This window comes from Orussus abietinus, unplaced genomic scaffold, assembly GCF_000612105.2.
Source record: "Orussus abietinus isolate OABI.00-Male unplaced genomic scaffold, Oabi_2.0 scaffold11, whole genome shotgun sequence".
In the NCBI taxonomy this organism is placed as follows: domain Eukaryota; kingdom Metazoa; phylum Arthropoda; class Insecta; order Hymenoptera; family Orussidae; genus Orussus; species Orussus abietinus.
This window is the reverse complement of record NW_019396016.1, coordinates 725,353-749,670: the sequence shown is the minus strand read 5'-3', so window position 1 is coordinate 749,670 and position 24,318 is coordinate 725,353. Positions and strand designations below refer to the sequence as shown.

Below are 24,318 nucleotides of genomic sequence, written 5' to 3'. Positions count from 1 at the left end.
CAGAACATTGAAATAAAAACCTAATCACCATCACAGTTCTGGTTGAACATAATGCAACAATTGCTCCACTAGTTTAGGATTGTTTAGCCTCTCGACCTGTGTTCTCATTTTGATAGCGAGTGCATCGGTACGTTTTAGATACATTGCGGAATGATGCAAGGCAATTAAGAATGGAATCGGAGACCATTCCTTTTGGATTGTTCCTCTGACGAGAGCAGTCATGTAGGAATTTATTAACGACGTGTCCTCTTCAAGAGGGAACAGATACTCTTTCAAAGGTACAATGAGTTTATCGGAGGGTAAGCGTAGAGACCTCAAAGCTCCAGCATGCTCCGACCATAATAATTTCCTGTAATGTACATCATGCCTTTGTGCAATGGGTACCAACAAAGCAGCTGCAAATCCCGAGTCGCCATACGAAACGCCACAGAAGTGTTCGCACAAAGCAGTATACAAATCCGTGAAGGAGCTCAATCCAGGCACTTCAACCGTAAAGTCAATCTCCTCGTAATGCTTTTTAACCAAATCCGAAATAGCCTGCGAAAGCAGTGCAGACACATTTTTGTACAAGAATAAAGTGTCGCATAAATATACCAACAAGAGTCTACTGAATCTCAAATTGGGGGACAATCCTTGATTTAATTCTGGCAATGTCAGCTCGAGACTCAACAAAGTGCTAATGACCTTTCTGTCATTTTCGTTGCATTCGTAACCCTCTTTGCACTTGGCATGGAGGTTTATTAATGGCAGATACAGCCAATCCTTTGGCATCGCAGCCTGATTCCAACTGCCATTTATAGAGACGTAGACCTCGTAGTATGCTACCAAATTATATGGTAAGTCGAGTTCAATGATTCCCTCTTCTACGTCTAAATTTAATCTGCTCAGGACGTTTGACAGGATCCCTATTTTAAACTTCTCTATGGGCAAGGCAACTCCCAGCATTTGCCTGACATCTTGCGGAGCATCTGCTGGCAACGCTGCTACAAGTTTAATAGCTAATTTCCATATAAGCTGTTTCAAAGCGTCATCTAAGTCGTCTCCTAGAAGAATTCCGCATTCGACGATAGCTGTTAACAGCCCAAGTTCTATTCGCGTGAACCAGGATTTTTCCAAGCACCATTGAGTCCTTTCGAGTCTTCGAAGGTAGCCAATAAAATCGGGTACACTAAAAATTCTACGCAATTCCGTCTTGCATAATGACTTGCTATAAACACTTAATACCGTTGACAGAAATGGGATACAAGACATCGGGGATACCACTGGTTGCAATTTTCCACCTTCGGTAAGGACTCCGAGACTGGGAAGAGATGATGGGTCTCGTTCACTTGGCAACGCAAACCCACTGAGTAAATTTGAAGTTGCACTGCGAGAAAAATAGGATTGTTTTCATCATTAATTGCGCGGAACATTTATCCATGATCATAACTTTACTTTATACAACGGAGAAGAAACTTTGTCGCTTAAGGGAACTATACTTTTGAAAGTAATTATAACTTACCAAAGATTGGAGAATATCTTTATATTTGATATCCATGATGGGTTCATGAACGAGATGTCATCAGCACACAATAAAGTTTGGGCAATTAAAATTGTACTGCATCGCTACAAAGATAATATATAATAATGACGTTCTGTGACATCTAGGATGTTAATCTTAAAAACAGCACTCGATTGGATAACTTGTATTTAATATTTTATAATTCAAGCTTGGAAAGGGACTTACAGTAATTACAGATGCTGATGCTAACTGAGTACTCCACTTGAATAGTAAAGGTGTAATGAATCGTTTTAACGGCGACTCATGAGCAGCTATGAGTACAAGAGCAACTGCATATTCGCAAGTTAATTCAGAAGCATCTTCAAGGTTGTTGTTACATAAAAGTAATTGTAGTTGAGATATTAGTGTTAATTGTGCACCACTGGTGCTGTCTAAAGACACCTTATGCTTCAGCAAAATGTTCCATAACCTTAAGCTTTCGATGCGCACATGAACTCCATGTTGACTAGAAAAAAGTAAAAATCAGACATAAATACGAGACAATATAAAATGTTCACATTTTATACACACCTCGTGTCACAATTTATGTATGACAAAATAGAATGCATTATTTTCATATTGTCCAGTTTCTCAGCAACTACTCTCCCAGCATATGTTACTAAAACACGACACAATCGAATCGCAGCAGCTACTGGAACTCCGTACGAATTATCAATCTTGGCTTGGTTTGCTGCAATTTTAAGACATTTCAGGAAAGCACTAAAAAGAATCAACGACTTTCTTTGTAATATTAGTAAAGGATGTTTTGTTCTTCAGACACTTACTTAATTTGTCAGTAGATAATGGTATAAAATTCTGAACAATAGTTTCCAAGAGATACGGAAAATTTGCAATATCCAAAGCAACTTTTTGCGAATGTCTCGCAAGACGTGTTAAAATGTCCAATGCAGCTATTACTCCAATTGGAGGTGGATGTATTTCACTGAGAATATACCTGAAACAGAGACTCGATTATAATTTCAAACTGTTACACAATTAATAATTTTTGTAAACAAAACCTTGAATACACAAAGATGAGGTTATTAACACACACGCACCTTATCCGCATAACAATTTCAGATCTTAAAGCAGTGGCAACGGTATCAATCTGTGCCAACTCATGATCTTTTAAAGCACTTGTATCAGTTACATCCGTCGGTGGAGGTAATAATATAGGTTCTGAATAATAATTTGAAGCCAGCAGTTTATCTAAACATACTTCATCCACTTCACTAAACAAAAATGCTCGTAATGCTTGCAACGTTGCCGTAACTACGGCCACAGATGTGTCATCCAAAGAAAATCTTAAGAGCAGTAAAAGGTTTCGTTGATTTAATGTTGATAATAGGCTTGGTTGCAGTGCTTTGTCATACCAACCCTTCCGAGTATTTTCCATAATATTGGCTAATGTATTAATAGCAGTACATCGCTGCTGTGGAGTTGACGAACGACTGAGTTGCAGCAATTCTTGAAGGGAATATCCTGGGCGATCAGGTTCTTCACCGTGATGATGAAGACCTTTATCTACTGTAAGGTTTTTGTCTTTATATGGAAGCAATATACCTACACAGAAAATATAAAGCCCCTGTTAATTTTCAACCCTATTGGATTTCTTGTAATATGAATGCTCACCTTTAAAATTGAACCTTGCATTATATGGTTCTTCAGGAAGAGGATCTTTATTATTTTCAGTGGGTAAATCTTGCATCCACTTTAATTTTTCAGGTTCAATAGTATCCATATGAACCCAGCCTTCCTGCTTGGCTGTCTCAAACATTTCTACGGAAGGTTTTGGCAGTTCATTATTGTTCGTATTATTTAATTCTTGATCTGAATCGATGCACATATTTTCGAGATTTGTGTTACATTGTTTTACATCAGAATCCTTCACAGATTTAGGAATCTTATGCGATTCTAGGACATGACTCGGTGAACAAGTGCTTGGCTCTGAATCTATCGTATGTTTTTCAAAGTGAAGACTTTCTTTCATATCATTTTGCTTTCTTTTCCTATTCTTAATAAATTCTATCAAATCTGGGCTTAGAGAAGCTTCCAACTTTGCTTTTTCTTGCAGAATGTCTTCTTTGCTCATGGAATTTAATTTTTGAACACTTAACTCGTGGATCTCGTTCGCATCAGGTATATTGCTACTTTCCTTTGTATCAATATTTCTTTTTTCGTTCAGCTTTTCAACATCTGCTCGTTTTCTCGATACTTTCTGCCAAAATAAACTTTTCCCACCTTCTGCACTCTAGAAAAATAACACCCAAGATACTTCCGACAGTAGAGTAAGACGGTAAAATAAATGCCATTTAAAATGTTTGCCTTTCGAGCAAAAATATTTAAACGATTTAGAATGGAGACATAAACATCTAAAATGTTAAGAAAATACCTTGTTGTCAGAGACAAAGGCTTTTGGAAAGCCAGATTCTGGAATATCAGGAGATAACCTAGATACCATTTTAAATTCATATTTTTTAGCGTCAAACTTCCTTTCAATAACATTCCCAAGAATTACACTCGACGGCATCGCGGGTACATTTTGTATTGCGTCAAACATTCCTCCGGGTTCAGTATTTTTAACATCCATTTTTGTTTTAAACTTCTTACTCTTCCAATCTCATATACTAGTAAACAAATACCACCTCCTCCAAAAACGGAGAGCTACTCCGTGTTTATATACCTTCAAGTAATCATATCACTAGATGGTGCAACTCATGCAGAAGATTTAGCAAACTGAAGAATGTATATAATTTTACTCTCGGTTCCGAGATGGCATAAACCATTGACGCATCATTTTTGTTATAATTATAATTTAACCGAAGTTTAATTATTGAACCGAGTTGGCACATTGGGAACAGTTTCGGTAGTGGGCAGCATGGTGGCGGTAGTGTGCAGGTAGCGTTAATCTGGAACATGGATACTATCTGTTACTCTGCTACTCTGTAAAATAACCATGCATTTGACTAGCTGTTTAATCGTAAAATGATCTGACACTTTTTCAACGACAAAATAAGTGTTATTTAATTCTTAAACATTCTTTGGAGTTTCAACGATGGAATTCGGTGAGGTGTACGGAAAGGAGACGTCGTATGTAGGCATTGGTACGTATTTATAAAAATAGAGTATTAAGTGACCGACTTATACGAATAAGTTCAATATTTTTGGAGTTTACGGTGTGATTGCGTTTGATTTTAGTGTGGCAGTCGATAGCACGCATCGGATGGTACTTGGTTGGAATTTCCCTAGTTTTAATTTACACATTCCCGTACATACAGGAGAGATATCAACGGTGGAGGCTTAAGAAGGATGAACAAGAATACAGTGCTAAGTACCATAAAAGTATGCCGTACTCAATTAGATTTGAATATTTAAATTATCATTGAATTTTTTATATTAATCTTTATTCTGTTACATTACTTGTCTTTCTACAGATCCAGATATGCTAATGGAGAGGCTTGCTGGTCTTGAAGCTGCACGACAAAGAATGCAGGAAAAGTTCAACAGGGATCTTGAATTGGCGCGACAAAGAGAAGCAGAGGTTAGTGGTATTATTGCATTTATTGTAGCAATACGTCATAACTTGAAACTTATGGTATTTAATTTTCATACTCAGAAACAAGAAAAAAAGAGGCAAGAATTACTAAACCTTACGAGTAAGCTGAATGTTGGTAGATCATTACGGAGTTCTGAAAACGAGCCTTCGACATCTTCCGAATCGAAATCAGAGCCATATAAGAAAGGTAATTTTAATATATATTAGTAGGTAATGGCATTTATTATGAGATAGAGTTTAATAGTCTATTAATAACTAGAGATAATTCTACTGTGAATTACGTACTACGATCTTTAATTTCGTAGAGTATAATCCATTAACGGGAGACGCAGCTGGTTGGTATCGTCCTCCGAAACGAAGTTGTTGTCGAAAAGGTGGTTGCGGTTAATGTAATTGTGATTTCATAATGCAGTACAACTGCAATGGATGGTAAAGGTAACATCACTTTCTGAAAGACACAGTCGTATTATCGGTTATGTATTAATAGGAAGTATCGAACTTTACTAATGAAATAAATATGGGTCTTAAATACTCACTACATTAATTTATAAGACTGGCGATTCATATATACATATATTATAAATAATCATGTGATACGCAGATCTTTTCATTTTCAAGTGTCCAGTTGATGGCGAAGCAATGCATAATAGGAATAGGTTGCTCTTAATATCTAGAAACAGTTTTTAAGTAGTTAACATTTTTTAAAATAAATATATAACGTTTAAGAAATAATTACCCAAACTAGGTTGCTCAAACCAACTTTCTTGATCTTGTAATTAGTAATCACTGCAGGTCTCTGGGCTCTTTGTATAACCATGGCAATGTCCTTCTGTACTTTACAAGAATGTAATTCCCACTTCGACATATACAAACAATGTGCGATCTGCATACTCTGTAAGACGATGAATCTAAGACGTATCCAAAGGACATTCTAACATGGTTTTAAATTATTCATAGTTTTAACTATACTCGAAGTGACAAAATTCACCACACAATATTTAAACATACCTCGTGAGCCATCATTTCGCAGAAAAAGGTAGATAATGAGAGTTTCGTGAAACCTACAACTAGATACCCAAGATAAGCATTATTGGCAAGCTGTAACAAAGTAATGGCCCAATAATAAAGTGAACATTCAATCTCGTTGGGAATGAGACTTGATAAAAAAGTAATTTACTTTCGTGGCGTGTAGCATCGAAATCCCGAAAAGTAAAAGACAGCCTATCAGTTCGGTCAACATGATTACGTTGAAGTGAGCATCTACTTTTGAAGTGAATCTGCAGAATTGTTATTCATCAGTCCTGGAGTCCAAATCTTGCCGATGATATTTAATATTTCTCGAAGGTGAGACTTACTTCAAAATCTCTTGATGACGCTTTACGCAATCCTTGAACATCTCCTTGAATGCAGTCATTTTGGCAAAGCTCTTAACATTCGGAATAACATATATTTTATTCCAGACTACTCGAATGCCTTCCCTTTGCACACTTCCAACAGTTGCAGCCTCGTCAACGATATCTGCGAAGTCGTGCTGCATTTTTTTAAAATAGCAGACACAGTGCATCGATATGGATATCAATAATACATCGATCTCTGTCTCCACAAGTACCACGTGTAACCCAGCGAGCATTTCGTACGCGTAAGTGAGATTATACTGAAAAGGGTCGTTGAAATTGAAAGGCAAGCTCGTATGGAAGGGGAGAAGCTTTCCTTGGATTTTGACATTTGGATAAAAAAAGATCCAAACGACAGGAGCAGTGCCGACGAGAGTTGCAGCTGCCACGAATATTCTGACGAACTTCTCCGCCGTCTTTTGACGTTTAAACAAAATTTCCGCTGTCTGGAGGTCTTCGTTGATGCCTTGATTTACGGTGACGAAAATCGAGGCCTTTAATAAAGCTATTACGGTGATGTAGGTCGCCGGGAAAATCTCGATGAAGTCGGTGAACCCACAGGACGTCATGTACAGATTAAACGCATCGTAGAGGCACAAAACTAACATCATGTAGACAATTCTACAATATAGCCGGTGGATTCCTTCTATCAGAGTGTCCGAACTCTCCAAAGCCATCAGGCCCAGACCTTTTAGGATCACGATATTCGCGGTCAATATGGCCATTTTGAAAATGGAAATTAAAAAATGGATTCTCGAACTCTTCGCCAGAAACACATGTAGGCGACTGCAAGGCTCGGGAACTCCGAAATTGGATTTTCTGATACTTAATGTCGGGAAGAAAGTTGCTCGTTGAATATTGAACATGTACTCTCACGCAATTCTGGTAAACACTGGTGTACGGTAATTACATGGAGGAGAAATTACCGAAAAGTTTGGGAACATCGTTAACGTTTGTGGTTTCTTCGAGTAGGGTACTTTACGTGCAGGGGAATGGTTAATTCGGTCGACGTAGGGAAAAGGCGAAGAGCTGGTCAAATTTTTAACATTACTTTTATTAATCGTTATCGGTATAATATGCAATGATATACAGTGCATCCTCCCGAGGACTCGACGAGGGAAACCTCTCTCCTAGGACTTTGTTAAACTCTCTCGAGGTCTTTTGCAAACGATTGTTCATCGATTTTCAATGACTCACCGATCGAGGAGCGTATTTCGGGGAATGTGCGAGAATTAGGTTCCGGATTTTTTTTTTTTTATGCATTTATATGACGCTCCCTGGGACGAGTCTCCGCAAAGATGCGCCGTGTATTTATGTATATGTACGTATTACTTGACAATAGCGATTGTTATAAATTATCTACAGACGCCGTGTGTGCGTGTGACGTATGTATGCACGTGTTTATGTATAGTCGTGTGTCCTTTGCAGGTATTTTTCACTTCGTTTATCAGCCGTCTTCCCTGACTGTCGTTCTTCCCCATCGTCGGCCGAACGTTCATCACCGTTTCGTTAATAAATAAATCTTACCTATATGAACATGCTCTCTCTCTCTCTCACCTTCCCGCAGTATTTACATAACGCAAAGTGAAGAAGTCGTATTAAATAATAAACACTCGTCAGCCGCTACTCGCAATCTTGAAACGCAATCGGTGCAGCCCTTTTGCGAAACTCGATCATCACTCTTCCTCATTTAATCGAGGAAATCGGTCCTTAATCCGAATCCTTAATGATATGGATTTCCACGCTTATCATGGCACTAGTGCTCTAGTAGCCGAGCTTATCGTCACTCACTAATTCCGGTGAAATTTCCCGATTCCCGAACTAATCGATGCATTTTTTATGCATTTGAACGATGATAAAAAAATCAATGCTCATCCTGAGGGGAAAAAAAAAAATGTTGAACGAAAGAAACATTTCCTCGAATAGTGTCAGAGAAACATTTTGTTAACTCGAATAAGTTGAGTGTAATATTTTCTCGGGATTGTGAGAATTTATTTGAGTCAAATAAGTATTCCTTGAATTAACGAAATATCTCTTTGGTACTATTCAAAGAAATACTTCTTTGGTTCAATGGCATTTTTTTTTTTTCAGTGCAACGTTTCTTCTTTTATCATTTATAGCGATAAAAGGGGACTTCGTTGGAATCCCAGATGAACAATGAGAATTATGGCTATTTTGGAATTCGAGATTTGGGAGATTTTCCGAAAACCTGGCAAAATTTGACGATGCTAAATGCAGTACTTTCGTCGAGGGTTTCGTTCGCAGGACCATATCACGATTACTGGCCATTTATTCGATTTAGTGATTGCATATCTCATTACCGTAAAAACGGCGACCACTAATTCCCTCGTGCGACTCTTAAACCGAAAACCCTACCGTAAAAAATGGAGGGTCATCCGGACTTGACCCGAGTGTGCGAACTGCGCGACTATTCAACACAAGGCTTCCTTCCGCATTTAATTTAATTTAATTTAACTCGACCGAATTACACGACTATATTTTACAAAATCTTCGAACCATCGGGTCGATCACACAAAGATGGGAAATTATAAAAATAATACATTATGTTCCTCTTCCGCGTAGACTCGATGGTTCTCCCTCGACCGCCGCGAACTCTTATCGCAGGCCATGATTATCGGCCAGAAAGTGTACGTACTAATTAACAGAAACCCGAATTGATTACTGAAATGTATGAGAATAATTGCGAATTATTATCTCTCGCATCACGGCAATTGTTAACGTTTATAGTACGTACAAGTCCCAGTCGATCGTCCCAAATGAAAGACGAGATCTTCACGTTGTGCGCGCTTATGGTTAACTAATAAACACGCCATGATGTTCATATAATGTACATCTAATGTATATCATACGTAGGGTAAAGGGACGTTGCTCTATGATACATTATGCAGTGTAGGATACTCGACATTAAATGTACATTCTATCATGGCGTGATTATCAGCCATTAATCCTATTCTACACATGTTGCAGTCACACTGGCCAAGGCTTGGAACTTTTCAAAGACGTTTTCCTCTTCCGAAAAGTTCCCAGCCGGAATCACGGCGAAACGATTATCTCCTATTTATTACCTTTTGCCTGTTTGGATGGACTTTTATAAATATTTAACTCGTTACTTTTACGATTTACCGCGCCGTAAGTGTAGCCCCGTACCATACGTGTATGTGTGTAACGTCTTCGAAGAATAACGTCCAATGGAATTTCGAGTCGTCGGTAATTAATTATCGCGTTTCTTAAAATTCAACAGTGACCAATTTTTCGGATTCTAAATACGGATTAGCATTTGCGCATCGGTGTTGATGTCGTATTATTTTTTTTTCTGTCCGGCCATTTTTTCGGAGTCGCGCTTAAAAATGGCAGTGTTTTAATCAGGGCTAGTATGATAGTTTCTGTTTAAGACCGTCGTCTCTGTACCAGTTCTCGATACGGTCTAACGATATTATCTCAGTACGTCTATCGGGCAGTTAATTTTACCTAGTACATTAATTAATTACACCGAATTTTGAGCGATTACATGGCTTCAAAGTTACCTACCTCTTACCTAGAACCTGTGTCTTTAACCACGTGTTTTACATTATAGTACGAAAACCACTGTGGATGTCACTATCGTATGTCTAATTTAAACGGCATTCTCACATTATTCCCTTTTTTTTATTTCATCCGTAAACGGCATCAGACGTTTCGTCTAAAGAAGGTCTCTTCTACAGTGGGTAACAACTCAACGAGAGCGGCCTTAAGGCGATATGAAACGTCCATTTTATGTATACCCAAACGTCAAAATATGTACAAAAATATACTCCAAACTAGGTGCACCGAATCATCTGAAACTTTAACACGTGATAACAGATGTCCTAATGAAACTCGGGAAATTTCATTGTCGAAAAAAAAACCCTTTTTTTAATTCTTGTCCGAGAGAACAATTTTTTTTCTCGTAAAAAATGAAATTTCGTAATTTTCAAGACTTTTATTAAGACCTCTATAATCACATGGTAAAGTTTCAAATTATTCGGTGCACCCAGTTTGGAGATTAATTTCATAAATATTTCGACGTTTGGTAGAGCGACCCTTTCGTAACACCTTAAGGTTGCCAATGTTTGCCTCCCGTTAATTTACTTATCTTTTACAATTTAACGAATAATTCACTGTGCATCTGTCGGCAAGCACCTCTGTGTGTTAAACTTTCGAGTGGTTAAACCAGGGATGCGCATGAAAGGTCATATTTATACGAAGTACCGGTGGTTACACGAGTTCCCTAACATCCCTTACTAACTACCGCGCATGTAATTATTAACGACGTGTAAATTAATGGCTAATGACTAAACTTGTTAATCGACTTTGTACAATGTATACAAAAACCATTTGATATGATTATACACCTTACGCGCTTATTGTTACTCGATTACCTTATAGCTTAGCATTACAAGTATTCGTTTTGGAAGAGATACACGTCGATTAGGTCCGTCTCGAGACGAATCGGTTATCGTTACTTTTCCTTACGGCTTAGGAACGTTTTATCGAAAATAATGTCCGTCATCTCTCGTGGCGGCGATCAATGTACAGGCTTTTGAAAATAAACGCCACTTTCCACGAGGTCAAAATCGGCTCGGGGAGATTCTTCCGATTGGCGCAGCTGCCATCTCTTCGAGAACTCAAATCATCGACGAATCCGACCCCGGAATTAATTTCGGTTTGATTAGGTGTGAAGTTGTCCGCGGTACTTGACGCGACACTTGCAAGTGTCTATCACGACCCTAAAAATGGGTCCTCGGTATTGAAAATTCCGACAGGTCGACTGTATCAGCGATTATCATAAATGCTTAGATATCGCTTGATACCGGATATCACCTCGCTCCTTGACCGAGAACATCCTGAACAACATTAACAAGGGCGCCTGCGTGGACAAATTCTCAGGTCGGAGGTCACAGCGAAAAGCTCGCAGTCTCTTACACATGTAAATGGCTAAGGAGACGGTGTTAGTGATAATAATAATTGAAATAAAATCGCAATTAAGGAGAAGCACATCTTCCATTCAGAGCGGTTCGCGCGTAAAAACTCGAGTATTGCTCAAAATTGGCATCGCTCGTAGCTTTGGAGTGACCACGACAACAATAGTGGTAACAAGACGAAGAATGGCGACCGCTAAAAGTCAGATCTTTATCAGTCTATCTCACAAGAGGAAAAGGGGACTCTCTCTCTTACTAGGTCCTTATCACGAGGTTCTGGCAGCGCTTTTGGGGTGTTTTTCCTTCTAGCATTGCGCCAAGGATGTCCTTCCTTGGCTCGGTTTCGTAACGAAGGCAAGTCAAGGTACTATCGACATTGGATTTGAGTAGGGTACCGATTCAATGAAACACGGCGAAGCCTTTGTAACGAGGATAAATTACAGCCACGTTTCGAAGTCCTGATCTATATGTCTTAGGAGCTGATCCTTGCGCGATCGACGCGGCACCTCCATACCGTGATAAGAGATGTGCAGCGAAATTGATTACCTAATCGATGGAGCACCCGCTTCTGTCTACACTTACAACGGTACGGATGACCACCGGATCGGCATAATTCTAAGGACGTCCCTATGGGCCGATCGGCAATATCTAGAACCTCAAGGGTAAGGTCGACGATCCAATAGGAGCTTGTTTCCGGGAAACGTTCATCGTACAGTTTCTCTTCTCGACGAGGAGCGTCCTTTTAGAAGCTTCCACGAGGAGCGACCTGGGGCAAGTCCTGCACTCGTTGCGATCGAAGGCCTTCCGTAAACCCTTGGTTCCTCCCAGAAACCTTTAGCTTTCGCGATGATCGCTCAGTCGGCTGGACTCCGAAGTGGGGTTTGGATTGTTGCCGCTCAAGAAGACGCTGTTGAGCTTATTGTATCTCTGGCTTCCCGAACTGCTCATGGTATTCGACGCCGAGGAGTTGTGCTGAGGGTAGGCCCCAGTCCTTGGGAAACTAGGCACTTTGTCTGGAACCACAATGGACAATGAGATTAGATCAAGCCGACCTTAAGGAAATCGAAAGCAGGGTCATCATGGCCAACGGCAAGTTCACCTTTGCTGCGGTTGTGCCTCAGTCTTTCCTGAGAGTTTGCTGGACCGCATTGTCTCTGAGGAATGCACGAGTAGTTGCTGTCGCTGCTGTAGGTAGGGGAGGAGGTCCTGTTGTTCCTCCTGCGAGGACTGCGATTGTTCCTGCTCCTGGAACCGCCCCTGTTGTGCGTGCACCCCGGCGCGAAGTGGTTGTTATATTCCATCGTGTCGGCGTACAGGCAACTGGACTCCGAGCAGGAACAACACATGTCGGAGTGGGTGTTGGAGTCGCAGGACTTCCGGTCCCACTCCTCGTTCTCGGGTTGGTAGAGGGCGTCGTTCCGGAACATCTCCTCGTTGTGGCGGTAGACCTCGTCGTTCAGGGTCGTGTGGTCCATGTGAGAATTCGGGTGGTTCACGCGGTTGAAGCTGTCGTGGTTCCTGTACTGCTCCTCCGTCAGTCCGTTCTGGTGGCCGTAGATTACGGACCCGCTCTCGTACTCGTTCTCCTGGGTCTTGAAGTCGTAGTGGTTGAATCCTTGCGGGAAGGACGGCACCGGAGGGGGGTTAGTCTGGGGCGGGAGGGTGGTGTATCTTCCTTGGGGCATGTTTCCATGGTTTGCGGGATCTAGCTGCGTCGGCCCGGTCCACGGAGTTGGCGACGACGAGAAGCTGTTGCCCACTCTGACCGGAGGGGTAGGTGGGCTCTGAGAGTTCCCCGACGCCGAACCGTCCAAATCGTTCTGCGCGTTCCTCTTTCCTAGATGGGGGCTGAAGGCAGCAGCCTGTTGCTGCACCCTGGCCACTAAGGATGTCCCCGGAGGGGGAGGATGCTCCGGTGGAGGTGGCAGCATGTCACACCAATTCGGCAAGTTCTGCTGTTGGGTCTCTGTGGGTGGGATCCTGTACTGGGGTCTTCTCTGGATCTCCATGTTCTCGTCGGTGTACACGCTGCTCGCGTTGTCGCTGCTCGGCGACATCGTCGACTTGTTGTGGTCCTGATTCGAGTCCAAGCTCGAGTAATCGGGCTTCACGCAGGAGTCGCTGGAGTTGGATTTCTGCCCACTCGTCTCCATGGAGTCGGGACTTCGGTTGCCTACGCACAACGTGGTCGTTGCATATGGCTCGGGAGGAGCTTGCAGTTGCTTCCTGGCATTGTAGAAGGTAGTCAAGTTGACCTCGGCATATTCGGACCCAGCCATGCTGACGATGCCGGGGGCGATCATCTGCTGGTTGTTCAACAACTTCGTTTCGCAGTCTTTGTCGGTTGAACCTTGAAGCGTGTTCGTGGGCCGCCATCCACGTTCCAGCCACAGGGTGTCTTTGTTCAGCTGGCAGATATCGTTGGCCGTTCCCACGGGGACGTTCAGGTGCCCCAATTGCTTGCTCATCGCCTGTCTCCGGCGGACGTAGAGTGCTCCTAGGAGGGCAGCGACCACGGTGAACACCATCGTGATCATCAGGATCAGGAACCAGGTCTCTCGAACCACGGAAATCCCCCCGTGACTTGGATCCGTTCTAGGAGGCAATTGCGTAAGTTGACCAGGGTCCATGTTCAGCAAAGTTGGTGACGAAAATGGACCAAGACCGGCACGAGTCAATCCAGCGACTCTAGCCGTATAAAGACCACCGGTGGTCAAGCTGTTGATGATCACGGACGTCGTGGATGCGTTCAGCGACATTTGCCCCAGGATCTTGTTGCTGCTGTTGCTCTTTATCTGGATCTGAATCGGAGGTAGTGGGATTAGAGGAAATCCTGCCTGGTTAAAAAAATTATTCGTTGGCGTCAATCAATGCAAATTATTTCTCACCTTGTATCCAACCAATTGTCCATTCTGCTCGTGTTTGGGAGGTGGTGCCCATCGTACGAACGCCGATGTCATATTGATCATCCCAACGTGGACGTTTCCTGGCGCTCCCGATGGAACGTCTTCCAGCGTGGTCGCAATTTTCATGTTGCTCGGCCTCCCCTCGATGGTTTTGTAAAACGGAACGAGGAAAAATTCGTAGCGACTGTATTTCTTCAAGTTTGTCAAAACGTAACTGGTGGCTCCAGCGTTGAGGACGGTGATCATTTGGTACTCCGGTTTCTCCGATACGTCGCGATATCGGATGTACAAGCCATCCACTAAATCCGCTGCTCCTAGGATCTGAAGGATAAAATAAAAATACGGTTAATCTTCGCAGGCAATGAAAAAGACATGGTATAAGAATTTTCAAAGGCCGAGTACTCACGTCCCACATGATCTTCACACTGGTACTGCTCAGTGGTTGCACTTCTCTCAGGTGCAGTATTTCACCGCTCAGTCGATCTCTAGCACGGATCAGCTCAACCTGTGGAATGGAGTGTTGATTTACGCTAGTGGTGTGCGCAACATCCGACAAAGGACCCGGAAGGGACAATCCATGACCGTTCTCCGCTCTGACCAGGAAAACGTAATTCGTGTCCGGCCTTAAGTCGATTACCTGCAAGAAAAATTTTTCAGTGACGTTTACTAAACTCTCTGAATTTGATTTTTTCAAAAAAATGTATTACGTGTTAAAGTTTCAAATTATTATCTCACCGTATACGTGTCCTCGGTCACTCCGGTAGCAGCGACGACCCAACCAGTGTTCAAGTTGCTGCTGAAGTACTCGATGTTGTACCCAATGATCTTGCTCTGGCCCTCGTGTCCCGGACTCCACGTCAAAGTCACGGTATTGCTGGTCGTATTGACGATCCTCGGTTTACTGGGATTCTGTGGTAGAGCCGACATATCCGGAGTACGATGGAACGTCGTGGTCGAGCTGACGCTAAGGGTTGCCGACCACGAGGTGTTCCCAGACTCTGAGGACGCTATGCAAGTGTAGAGTCCCGAGTCGCCATTCTGTAGATCATCGATGAAGAGCGTTCCATTGTTCGCCATTGTGATGCGGCCTCCCAATTGGATCAGAACACCGTCTTTGTGCCACTGCACCCGAGGCATGGGAGTCCCCACGGCTCGACAAGGGAAGCTGGCCATGCTCTTCAGAGGAAGAGTCTGGTTTGCTGGTCCCAGCTCTATGATCGGTGGAGGCACCTCTTCCACCGAGATCACCTGTTCGAAGGACGCATGGATGAGTTCGAGATCTTGGGTAAAGTCTACAGCTACGGTCAAGATGATTCGAAGACGTACCTGAAGGAACACCCTGGCGATGCTCGATCCTGCTTCGCTGACCGCGCTGCAGGCCAGGTGACCCTCGTCCTTCCGGTGCACCTCCTTGACGTGCAGACTCCCGTCTTCTTTCACCGTGTAGCGACCTTGGTACACGTTTCCACGAAGCATCATTTCCTGGGCGCCTTCTCTCGTCCAGTACATTAATGGCTTCGGTGCCCCACGAGCGGCGCAGGCGAAGGAGACGTCCGACCCTGTGCTGACCGCCTCGTCTTTGGGGAAATGTGCGAAGACAGGACGTGCTGGGGAGGAAATAGAAACGGATGAAATCATTTAAGAGCCACGACGTCGAGTACACGTCGGACAGAGATTGCTATCGTTCCATGCTTACAATGAACCGTCAGAGTGGCACTGGCAGAAATGGTCCCCACGCCGTTTGCGGCATCGCAGATGTACGTGCCCTGGTCCTGAGTCATTACCCTGTCGATCCTCAGACTCTTGTCATCCATGATGTGAGCTCGACCCACCGGCATCTTCCCGTCATTCCGCCGCCACAAAATTTCCGGTGGCGGATCACCGCCGACCCGACATGCGAATTCCGCCGTCTCCTCCGTGCGGATCGTCTGGTTCGACGGCATCGCCATGAAGTATGGTTTCACTGAAAGGATAATACGGAGAAAAATTTTATAAATATTCTTGCGTCTTGATATAGATAGAGTGAACTTTACGCAATGCCTTAAGTACCTAGAAAACCCATCCAATAGTCCCTCAAACTCACCGTGAACCGTCAACGTCGCCACTGCGCTTTCTCTGACGCCGACCATGTTTTGGGCGACGCATTGGTACTTTCCTTGATCCGTCTGCCTGACGTCCGATATCATCAGATTGCCTCCGTCCACCAGAGTGATCCTGAAAGATGACCGATTTTAAGATAACGCGAACAGGACCGAATTCTTCCTGCGAGTTGAAATTCTCAGGACGCGGCGAGGGAGTCTCCGCAATGTCGGCCGATCTAGTAATTCTCTAAGGAATTTAAACGCAATTCGAGGCCGCGCTTCGGCACGCGGGGTGGCCAGGAACGAGAAGGGTAGAATCAATAGCTTCTCGATTGTGTCCTCTAATTTATAGTATCAATTAATTTCCGCAGCGGTGCGCGGCTCCCAGGAGCCGCCCAATGGCCGCGCCGATGCGCCCGGATTTAATTTCTATTACTAGCTCTAATTTATTACCCGGCATTCTAAGTGGGGGGCGATCGATTAAAACAAAGGAAGAAACTGCCAGGGAAAAGATGAGGCCCGGAAGTCCCGGGGGAGACCCTCAGGGACGACGGAAAGGCGCGGAGTCAGATTAAACTTTAATTGCGTTGATCCATTGAGATTCAAGGGAGGCTGGGAGAAAATGCACCCTGGAAGAGGACGACTTCGAGACGGGTCCTGTGCCGGGGGCCATCGGTGGCTGATAAATGGACAAATTCCCAAAGTTTGAGGGGTCCCCCGAGTTACTTCGCAATTGACATCGTGAATCAAAAATTAAGCTGCAGAACTTCGGCGAAATATCTCGGATGGGCGAAGAAATGATTTTCTACCCTGGGGATAAAAAAGAAAAATTGGTTAACTCAAAGAAATATGTATTGCTACAACAAAATTCATTTAAATCAACAGTAAGATTTTTCTTCTCGACAAAATAATTGTTTCTTGCAATTATATATATGTTTCGGGTAACAATATAAATTTGTTTTAGTTAACTAATATTTTTTTTCTTAACGTGGGTGCCTCTTATTCATCGGCAGTGCGTGCAGTAAATTTCCTTCAGGCGAGAAACTGTTGAAGAATCGATCGACGAGGAGGGTCGAAGATCGGCCAGGAAGTCCGCTGAGGAAGAACAAATGCTTTGCATCGAGGAGGTAGAAAAAAATATAGCGTGCACCGGGAGAGGAAGAGGGAATGAGTTGACTTTTTCATCCGCTGGACAGAGATTCCGGAGCACCCAGGAAACCTATTAGCAAATTAAACGAACGGGCTTTCACGTTGACAAAGGAAGCTGGATTCCCTTCTGCTTGGACGTTCCTACAGGCTTTCCATGGGCGCTTCTTTTGTACGTTCGAACCTTCGTTTCTTTCTGGGTCCAGACTGAGGATCGAGTTGAAAGTCGACTCTCCTGTCGATCCACCATTTGGAAGAGGGCCAGTGACCTCGGCTCCACGAGATCGTGTATACACGCAGAAAAATAGATCTGCACCGTAATTAACAGCAGAGTGCCATTTTTTAACGTGTCAGGATAATTCTCAGGTGCTCGCGAGCCACGTGCCAAAATTTCAGACAGATCCTTAAAAAAGAGTGTATTTTTCCAGTCGACTGGAACTTCACCTTAAACGAACCAAGTTTTTTTTTTCCCCCTAAGTGTATGAAGATGCACGTGGGCATTGAAAATTGAAGGTGGAAAGTCGATCGCGGCATAATAAGAGAACAAAGTGGACTTCCTATCGACTCGAGAGATCCAGGCCGGATGGCGACATCCGACATATCGCCTCCGGTCGTATGGGGCCCTCTTCTCGACGGATATCACCAAGGCCCACTTCGTATTTCCCGGTAGGGACGAATCGCCCGATGGAATAACTAGTTCGTCTCCTACGCCGAGCGGACAAAGATAACTCGCCGAGAGTAATGGGAGACATCCTTTAGCGCCATTCTCATGCAAATGCGAGCTAGATTACGAGCGAGACTTCGGATTACTCTCGTTGGCCCCGGCTCCTTAATTCCGCCCTTATTGCCCGTAAAGTCGATCGGCCCTTTCGAGATATCTGTCCCTAATCGTACAAATTTACCCATCTTGAGGAAACGATCGGCTCGGTCTCTCCTTTCTAGTTCTTACCGTTTATTGGCGTCCAGCTCAATCACGTGTCCGTTCTTCTTCCATTGAAGGGTTGGCTCCGGATGACCCCGGGGTGGTCCACACTCCAGAAGAGCGGTCTCACCGGCAGCTACTCTCGTGTTCTGAGGTTCTGCTCGAAACTCGTCTCGAAGCACTGAAACGATAAACGTAGGACGTACCGATTAAAAAAATTCCCGATACTCCCGGAACCTGTTAGGGAGTCTTTCACGAAGAAAAAAAAAAAATCTGTAAAATGTACAGATTTCATCCGTTGAAATAAGGGCAGCGGGATTATTTATTATTAACTGGATTAATCCTTTAATGGGGCAGTTTTTAACGGTATCGGGAACAATTTCTAATGGATAGGCTTGTGTAACTTTAAGGCTCTTAGTTTCCTCCGCGCGTGCTTCTTCAAGGTCTACATGGTAAACGCACGTGGAACCGTTCGAGTTTATCGGCATTTCCGTCGGCTCGGCGTTTCCATTATCATTTATCACTCGCCATTTAGGAAATGCCCCGACGAGGAGGGGTGCGTCCCTTAAGAATCGGACATCCCGGTCGGGATGCATTATGTCGCGCCTTTAATCTGGTCAGTCCGAAGGGTTGGTCACCCCGGGACCCTTCAAAGGCAGCCAGCTCTTCCAAGGACTTCCGAGGGGGTCGTTTCGAATCGCAAGATCTACGGAGGGCGTCTTTAAAGTCTCGCGACAAAGGCGGCCATTCGTTAGGGAATTGCGGGCCTCGGTCAATGGCGAGATTCACGGCTCGAGCTCGTTTCTTCGATCGACCTGGTGCTCGTCGAGAAATTCGTTCCTCTCGGTGGTACCGAGACGTCTGGCAAATATTTATATCTCCTCCCTGACCCGGGAATTATCTCGCTCGATTAATTGCGACCATCGAGGTCGGGATTTCCTGGAAGACTTGCGACAGGCGGCGACTCTTGGGGGTCGCGAACTCCCAACCCTCCAGGTCGTCTTCGAGGAATCGGAGAACCCGAGGGACGTCGCCAATTAAGACGTCGCTATTCACCTCAATTAGGACTTCGGACATTTTCGGCCGACATGAATCGGTTGGCTGGAATCGTTAAATCGTTATTCCGTTCTGCACGTTCCGTCATACGACGCCGCCGTTAAAGACGACGCTGTTTGCCGTATCGTTAAGCCGAACTGCACGTCATAACGCTCTCGCCGCGCACGAGGGTCGATACTTTCGAGTCTTATCGCGGTAATTGCTCGTCGGGAACGACGTGCCGGGATTTATCCCGATCTGCCCTATCGAGATCGATTAGGCGTGCACGCATTGACTTGCGACGAGCCGGGAATTCCAATTAGATGCGAAAATCGTGGCGTCGAAGAACTCCAGGCCCCAGGAGTCGAAATTTAGGCCCTTCTTTAAGGTGATACAAAAAAATCATTTTATGTACGAATACGTCAAAATATCCATAAAACTTTTCTGAATTATTTTTTTTTCTCAGTGTATGTTTCTCAGTCTTTTTTTTTCTCGGGACGAAAATCGCTACTCGGGCATTGAAATCTCCAAATGGACGGGGAGATGCTTAGCCGAGTTTCGGCCTCGGTTCCATGGCGTGCAGCCAGAGTCGCCTTTAAATTCTTCTCAACTGCAATTAACGGGCGGTACGCCGACGAAAGGAAAGCACTGATACGCTATCCGCGAGCAGCGCTAACGATCGTGAAATAATTATGATCGGGCACGAGCATGAAGCAAGGATTCGGGCACGGAGCTCGAGATCGAGCCGGCGAACACGCGACTCGGTTCTAATCTCCATTGCTGGAAGGTAACACGCGTTATTTCGATAGCGTCTGTCGGCGGAAGTGCCTTGGCGTGCTCGGAATATCTCCGCGATCGATCCTGCCCCTGACACCTCCCGGTTTCTTCTACTCGGAGATTCACGTCTCGCCACTTTGCCAGTCCAGGAACGAACTCGCCGAGTAATTATCGCCGAGGCAATTATCGATGTCACTCGTCACCGTCGCGAGTCACTTCCGGCTCGGAAGACGACGCATCCGTTCCCACATCAGGACCGGCCTTTGACCACTCGCTCGGAAATCGGCGAAAACGATCCTTTTTTAAGGACTCCCTTTTGGAGAAGTGTCATGAATAATTCATCCCCCGGATGGCACTTTCTCATCCCCTTAAAATTGTGACATTCTTTCGGTAATTTCCACGGGATTAATCGCACTAAAATCCTTGATTTCTCGAGTGAATGTCCTCTCGGCCATAATCGTACGTCGTTTTATCGCGCCACGTGCGCTCCCACCATACGTCTCGACAAGTCCTACCGTTTCTGGGTAACCACCGGCCTAGGCCAGGAGTTAACGCAAAAGACATTAATTTTCTCTCGAGGGCGACCTAGTGCAGCGACGCGAACGTCCGCGCTAGGCGCCGGGTCGAGGACTACGTGCGGCCCTTCCGCCGCGGCCAGGTCGGCGGTAGGCCGTGGCGCAATAGATTACGGGGATATCTGGCGCATCCTACATAACCTATAAGTCACGGCGCAGCTAGGACGTGCACGGCCCGTCTAGATTTCGCATTCGCGACACGCGCCCGTTCCGGTGACGGACGGGCTACGCGTGACCGTTTTGCCCGACCGGGCCGCGCGGAAGGGCCGCCCTATTGGGTCACGCCGCTTTATGGATGGCTCCGTTTATAGATAGGCGTGGACCCAGATCCGCGATATCGGATCGCGGCTCGTGCCCATTGTCGAGGCTCGTCTTTTGTTCACCCTGGACCCAGTGCGGGACCGCGGAAGGGCCGATGATTTTGTACCTCCGGTGGACGTTCCGTCGGACTCTGCGAGCCCATCGACCGAGGATGTCTTCCATGGGCGCGAATGCGTCAACGGGATGCGCACAGACTCCGAATGGGAAGCCCATGGTCGATGGACCGGCGACACGTGTCGATCTCCTGTAGTCGAACCAACCCCAGGGATGCACCCCTCGGGGGTGATACCATCATCCATGGATACGGATCTACGACACCGGTCGAACAAACGGTGGACGATTGGCCGAGTCGGTTGGTCATTGTCAAGGATCGGTTCTCTGTTTGTCCCCTGGACAAGGATCTCCGTTTGTCCCCGCCACCAAGTGCGAAAACCGCGCTCGGCCTGAGTTTATGGAGCGGAAACCGTAATGATCTCGGCACGTTCGTATTGTCCATTAACGGCGTTAGGAAATGACCAGGCCACGTCATGGGGGTTTCAATGGCCGAAGCGTTTCGGAGTGGACGGTCGCACGCGATTATCAGATATTCGAGGGCATCTTTCGGGTCGTTTTGGTTGACGTTGGGGATCCAAGCTCGAGAAAGGCGGAATTCAGGAGCTGTGTGGGAGGATCGGTTCTGGGAGCGATCCGTCTTAGTTGGCTGGACGCCGAGGTGGGAAACCGTTTTGCGCGAAAGGTGGAGTCGCTACGTGGGCGTTTCTCGCGAGGGAAATCGGTGATTATCCCCGCGACCGGCGCGGAATTGAGCGGAATACGCTTCTACTTCGCCGCGACCGGTCGACCCGGTCAGGGTGCTCGGGGAACGGCTAACGAGTTTTATCAATAACCTTGGGAGGCGTGCAGGTGCCTGCGTGCACCTCTGGAACTGCATCCAGAGTTGCATCCAGAGTTGCATCTAGAGTTGCATCCAGAGCTGCATCCAAACTTGCCTTCGGAGGCTCCCGTGCGATCGGTCCCGGCCCTTGTCGGATCCGATCGAACTTCACAATCGATCGACTCCGCAATTGGACATCAATGTCGTCGACGCTTCGCTCATCGACGAGACAATTTCGGGTGCAGCAGAAGCTCCTCCGGGAAAATTACGATTTTCTAAAAATATGCGACGCTGCTTCGAGTTGCTCGAATCGGAAATAAAAAAGAACCGAAAATTGTACAATCTGATTGGAACGAATTTTGTTTACTCAATCTGACGTCTCCTTGGACGTATTTGATCGCGGGATTTTTTTATCGTATGTTTTTTAGAGTTAACCAAATTTTTTTCTCAGGGTAATCTCGCAGTCTCCAGGGTCTCCTTCGGTGGAGTCACGAGACTCCGACTTGACATTCACGTTCGAGGGTTCTGGGCGAAATTTCTCGCGGGTCTGGGAATTTATCTCAGCGGCGTCCGCAAATACGTGACTACCGTTGAACAGTGGCAAATAATCCCCAGGGTCGCCCAGACGGAAGGGGCATTTGAATATCCGTCTCGGCTGCGATTATACGTAACCGCAGCTTCATTGACTTTACCCCCAAATTAAATTACAGATTAGATGGTAGGAAATCTGCCTAATGGCGAAACTTCCCGATCGAGGTCAGATTGAGTTTTCTTGCCGTGAAAATGCATTGGAACAACCATCGATCCTTGTTTCGAACATGTCCATCAGGGTCGGCAAAAACCATGATTTATAAAAAAATAAAATAAAAAATCGCTGCCGATTAAAATCAGGATTTTCTTTAATATCTTAATTTTAAATATATTAATAAACTCCTCGGTTAAAAGATTAGGTTAAATCGATATTCTTCAAGAATTGTCATAATATGTTTCCTAAAAGAAAAATCAGCTCAACCCTGGGGTCCATTGCCACCTGTTCACCGAACGTCCCCCAGGGGTGGGTTCCCTCCATTGAATAATTCCCGGGGAAAATATATGAAAATGCGCCCATTTTCCTAGGGTACCATCCTTTCCCTGTTGGCTAATCCAGTCTGGACTCCACTGGGAGATCACCGACGTGCAATTACTGCCATAGGTATTTATATTGACCGACAGGCCGAAGGGTGTCCAGGGAGTCCCCGGGGAACATCCCCTGCTCCTCCACCCTCGTGTACATATTTGCACGCAAGTCGCTCGCCAACCCTCAGGGAAATCCGCAATTCGCAACATTTGTTCGCAGTTAGTGCGTGGGAAGAAGGCAAAACTCGATTTTCGGAGGAAAATTGGGCCGAGGATTCGGTTGTTTATACCGTAATTCGATTCTAAACAATGCGTCCTAACCTACAAATGACACGCGACGTTCGCTGGTGATTAAGGCCCTTCAGGTCTCGTAACTTCGTTTGGCATAAATTCGCCAACCCTTCGCGACGAAGGCCTTTCGCTACGAACGGTTGAATAATCCTGGGAAACCGTTTACACCGACAAAACCGAACGGGCACCTGATAAAGGGAGTTGCCGCACAAGCCCTCTCCGCAGGGGGTCGTTCTCTCGATTCGTTTCCGTTTTAAAAAAGCCCTCTCCACCTCGGCGGATCCTCGAAACCCAATCTGGAATAACGTTTCGAATCGAGCGTTGTTCTTTGCGTACATCCATAGGCAGTCGATAACGGGGGAATAACGACGGGACGATATACGTATAATATACGTATGTCGGTATGTAGCGTCGGTGGGGACGTCGACGACGTCGGGGATTTTGATTTTCCGAAACGTAGGAGCGCAACGGGCCGAATGGAGTTTCGAGGGGACTACGTCGGGTCTCCATTGAGTCAAAATTGTCGAGTTATCGGAAACACTCGTAGGTATCTCTTGAAATATTGGGTATCGACGTCGAAGTTGGAACAACAGGCGTCGCGTTGCAAATATGAACGTTAAAAAAAAAAGGGAGAGAGAGAGGGAAAACTCGAATGGAGAGTAAAAAAGATGGGAACGAAGCCCGACGAGCGGTTTTATATCGGCGCAATCTCTGACCGCCTCGAATAGCCCCACCGTATACACCGAATAACGAATACACCGAATTCAAAATACCACCGAATTCGCATGGTAGAACTCCCGGGGGTGGAATGCAATCCATTTAATTT

At 45.1% G+C, this 24,318-nt stretch overlaps 3 protein-coding genes across 3 annotated transcripts in view; 1 reads left to right on the top strand and 2 right to left on the bottom strand.

Annotated features, from left to right (window-relative positions):
* Positions 1-6: 6 nt before the first annotated feature.
* LOC105704219 (RNA polymerase II-associated protein 1) lies at positions 7-4,178 on the bottom strand. Its single transcript, XM_012433268.2, has 8 exons — positions 3,933-4,178; positions 3,173-3,791; positions 2,599-3,103; positions 2,326-2,495; positions 2,072-2,231; positions 1,727-2,006; positions 1,502-1,605; positions 7-1,366 (listed from the first exon to the last, which is right to left on the bottom strand). Exons 1-8 carry the CDS (start codon positions 4,128-4,130, stop codon positions 31-33), a joined length of 3,372 nt encoding a protein of 1,123 aa, XP_012288691.1. The 5' UTR covers positions 4,131-4,178; the 3' UTR covers positions 7-30.
* Positions 4,179-4,483: 305 nt separating this feature from the next.
* LOC105704242 (selenoprotein S) lies at positions 4,484-5,629 on the top strand. The gene is made up of 5 exons (XM_012433299.2): positions 4,484-4,644; positions 4,739-4,882; positions 4,975-5,081; positions 5,157-5,283; positions 5,402-5,629. Exons 1-5 carry the CDS (start codon positions 4,596-4,598, stop codon positions 5,482-5,484), a joined length of 510 nt encoding a protein of 169 aa, XP_012288722.1. The 5' UTR covers positions 4,484-4,595; the 3' UTR covers positions 5,485-5,629.
* Positions 5,630-12,150: 6,521 nt separating this feature from the next.
* LOC105704259 (protein sax-3) overlaps positions 12,151-24,318 on the bottom strand; it is a 113,484-nt gene continuing 101,316 nt past the window's right edge. The window contains exons 2-10 of the mRNA XM_012433320.1: positions 18,531-18,684; positions 16,438-16,568; positions 16,051-16,317; positions 15,681-15,961; positions 15,090-15,602; positions 14,761-14,991; positions 14,337-14,675; positions 12,548-14,249; positions 12,151-12,461 (exon numbers count right to left, since the gene is read on the bottom strand). Coding sequence (XP_012288743.1) covers positions 12,283-12,461; positions 12,548-14,249; positions 14,337-14,675; positions 14,761-14,991; positions 15,090-15,602; positions 15,681-15,961; positions 16,051-16,317; positions 16,438-16,568; positions 18,531-18,684 — 3,797 coding nt within the window. The 3' untranslated portion in view covers positions 12,151-12,282. The remainder of the gene's footprint in view (positions 12,462-12,547; positions 14,250-14,336; positions 14,676-14,760; positions 14,992-15,089; positions 15,603-15,680; positions 15,962-16,050; positions 16,318-16,437; positions 16,569-18,530; positions 18,685-24,318) is intronic.

Excerpts from the sequence above, each read along its gene's own strand:
- LOC105704219 (XM_012433268.2), bottom strand. The coding sequence starts at position 4,130 with ATGGATGTTAAAAATACTGAACCCGGAGGAATGTTTGACGCAATACAA. Across the intron at positions 2,007-2,071 it reads TACATAAATTGTGACACGAG|TCAACATGGAGTTCATGTGC; the intron begins GTGTGTATAAAA and ends ACTTTTTTCTAG. Across the intron at positions 1,606-1,726 it reads CATCAGCATCTGTAATTACT|CGATGCAGTACAATTTTAAT; the intron begins GTAAGTCCCTTT and ends TTATCTTTGTAG.
- LOC105704242 (XM_012433299.2), top strand. The coding sequence starts at position 4,596 with ATGGAATTCGGTGAGGTGTACGGAAAGGAGACGTCGTATGTAGGCATT. Across the intron at positions 5,082-5,156 it reads CGCGACAAAGAGAAGCAGAG|AAACAAGAAAAAAAGAGGCA; the intron begins GTTAGTGGTATT and ends TTTCATACTCAG. Across the intron at positions 5,284-5,401 it reads ATCAGAGCCATATAAGAAAG|AGTATAATCCATTAACGGGA; the intron begins GTAATTTTAATA and ends TTAATTTCGTAG.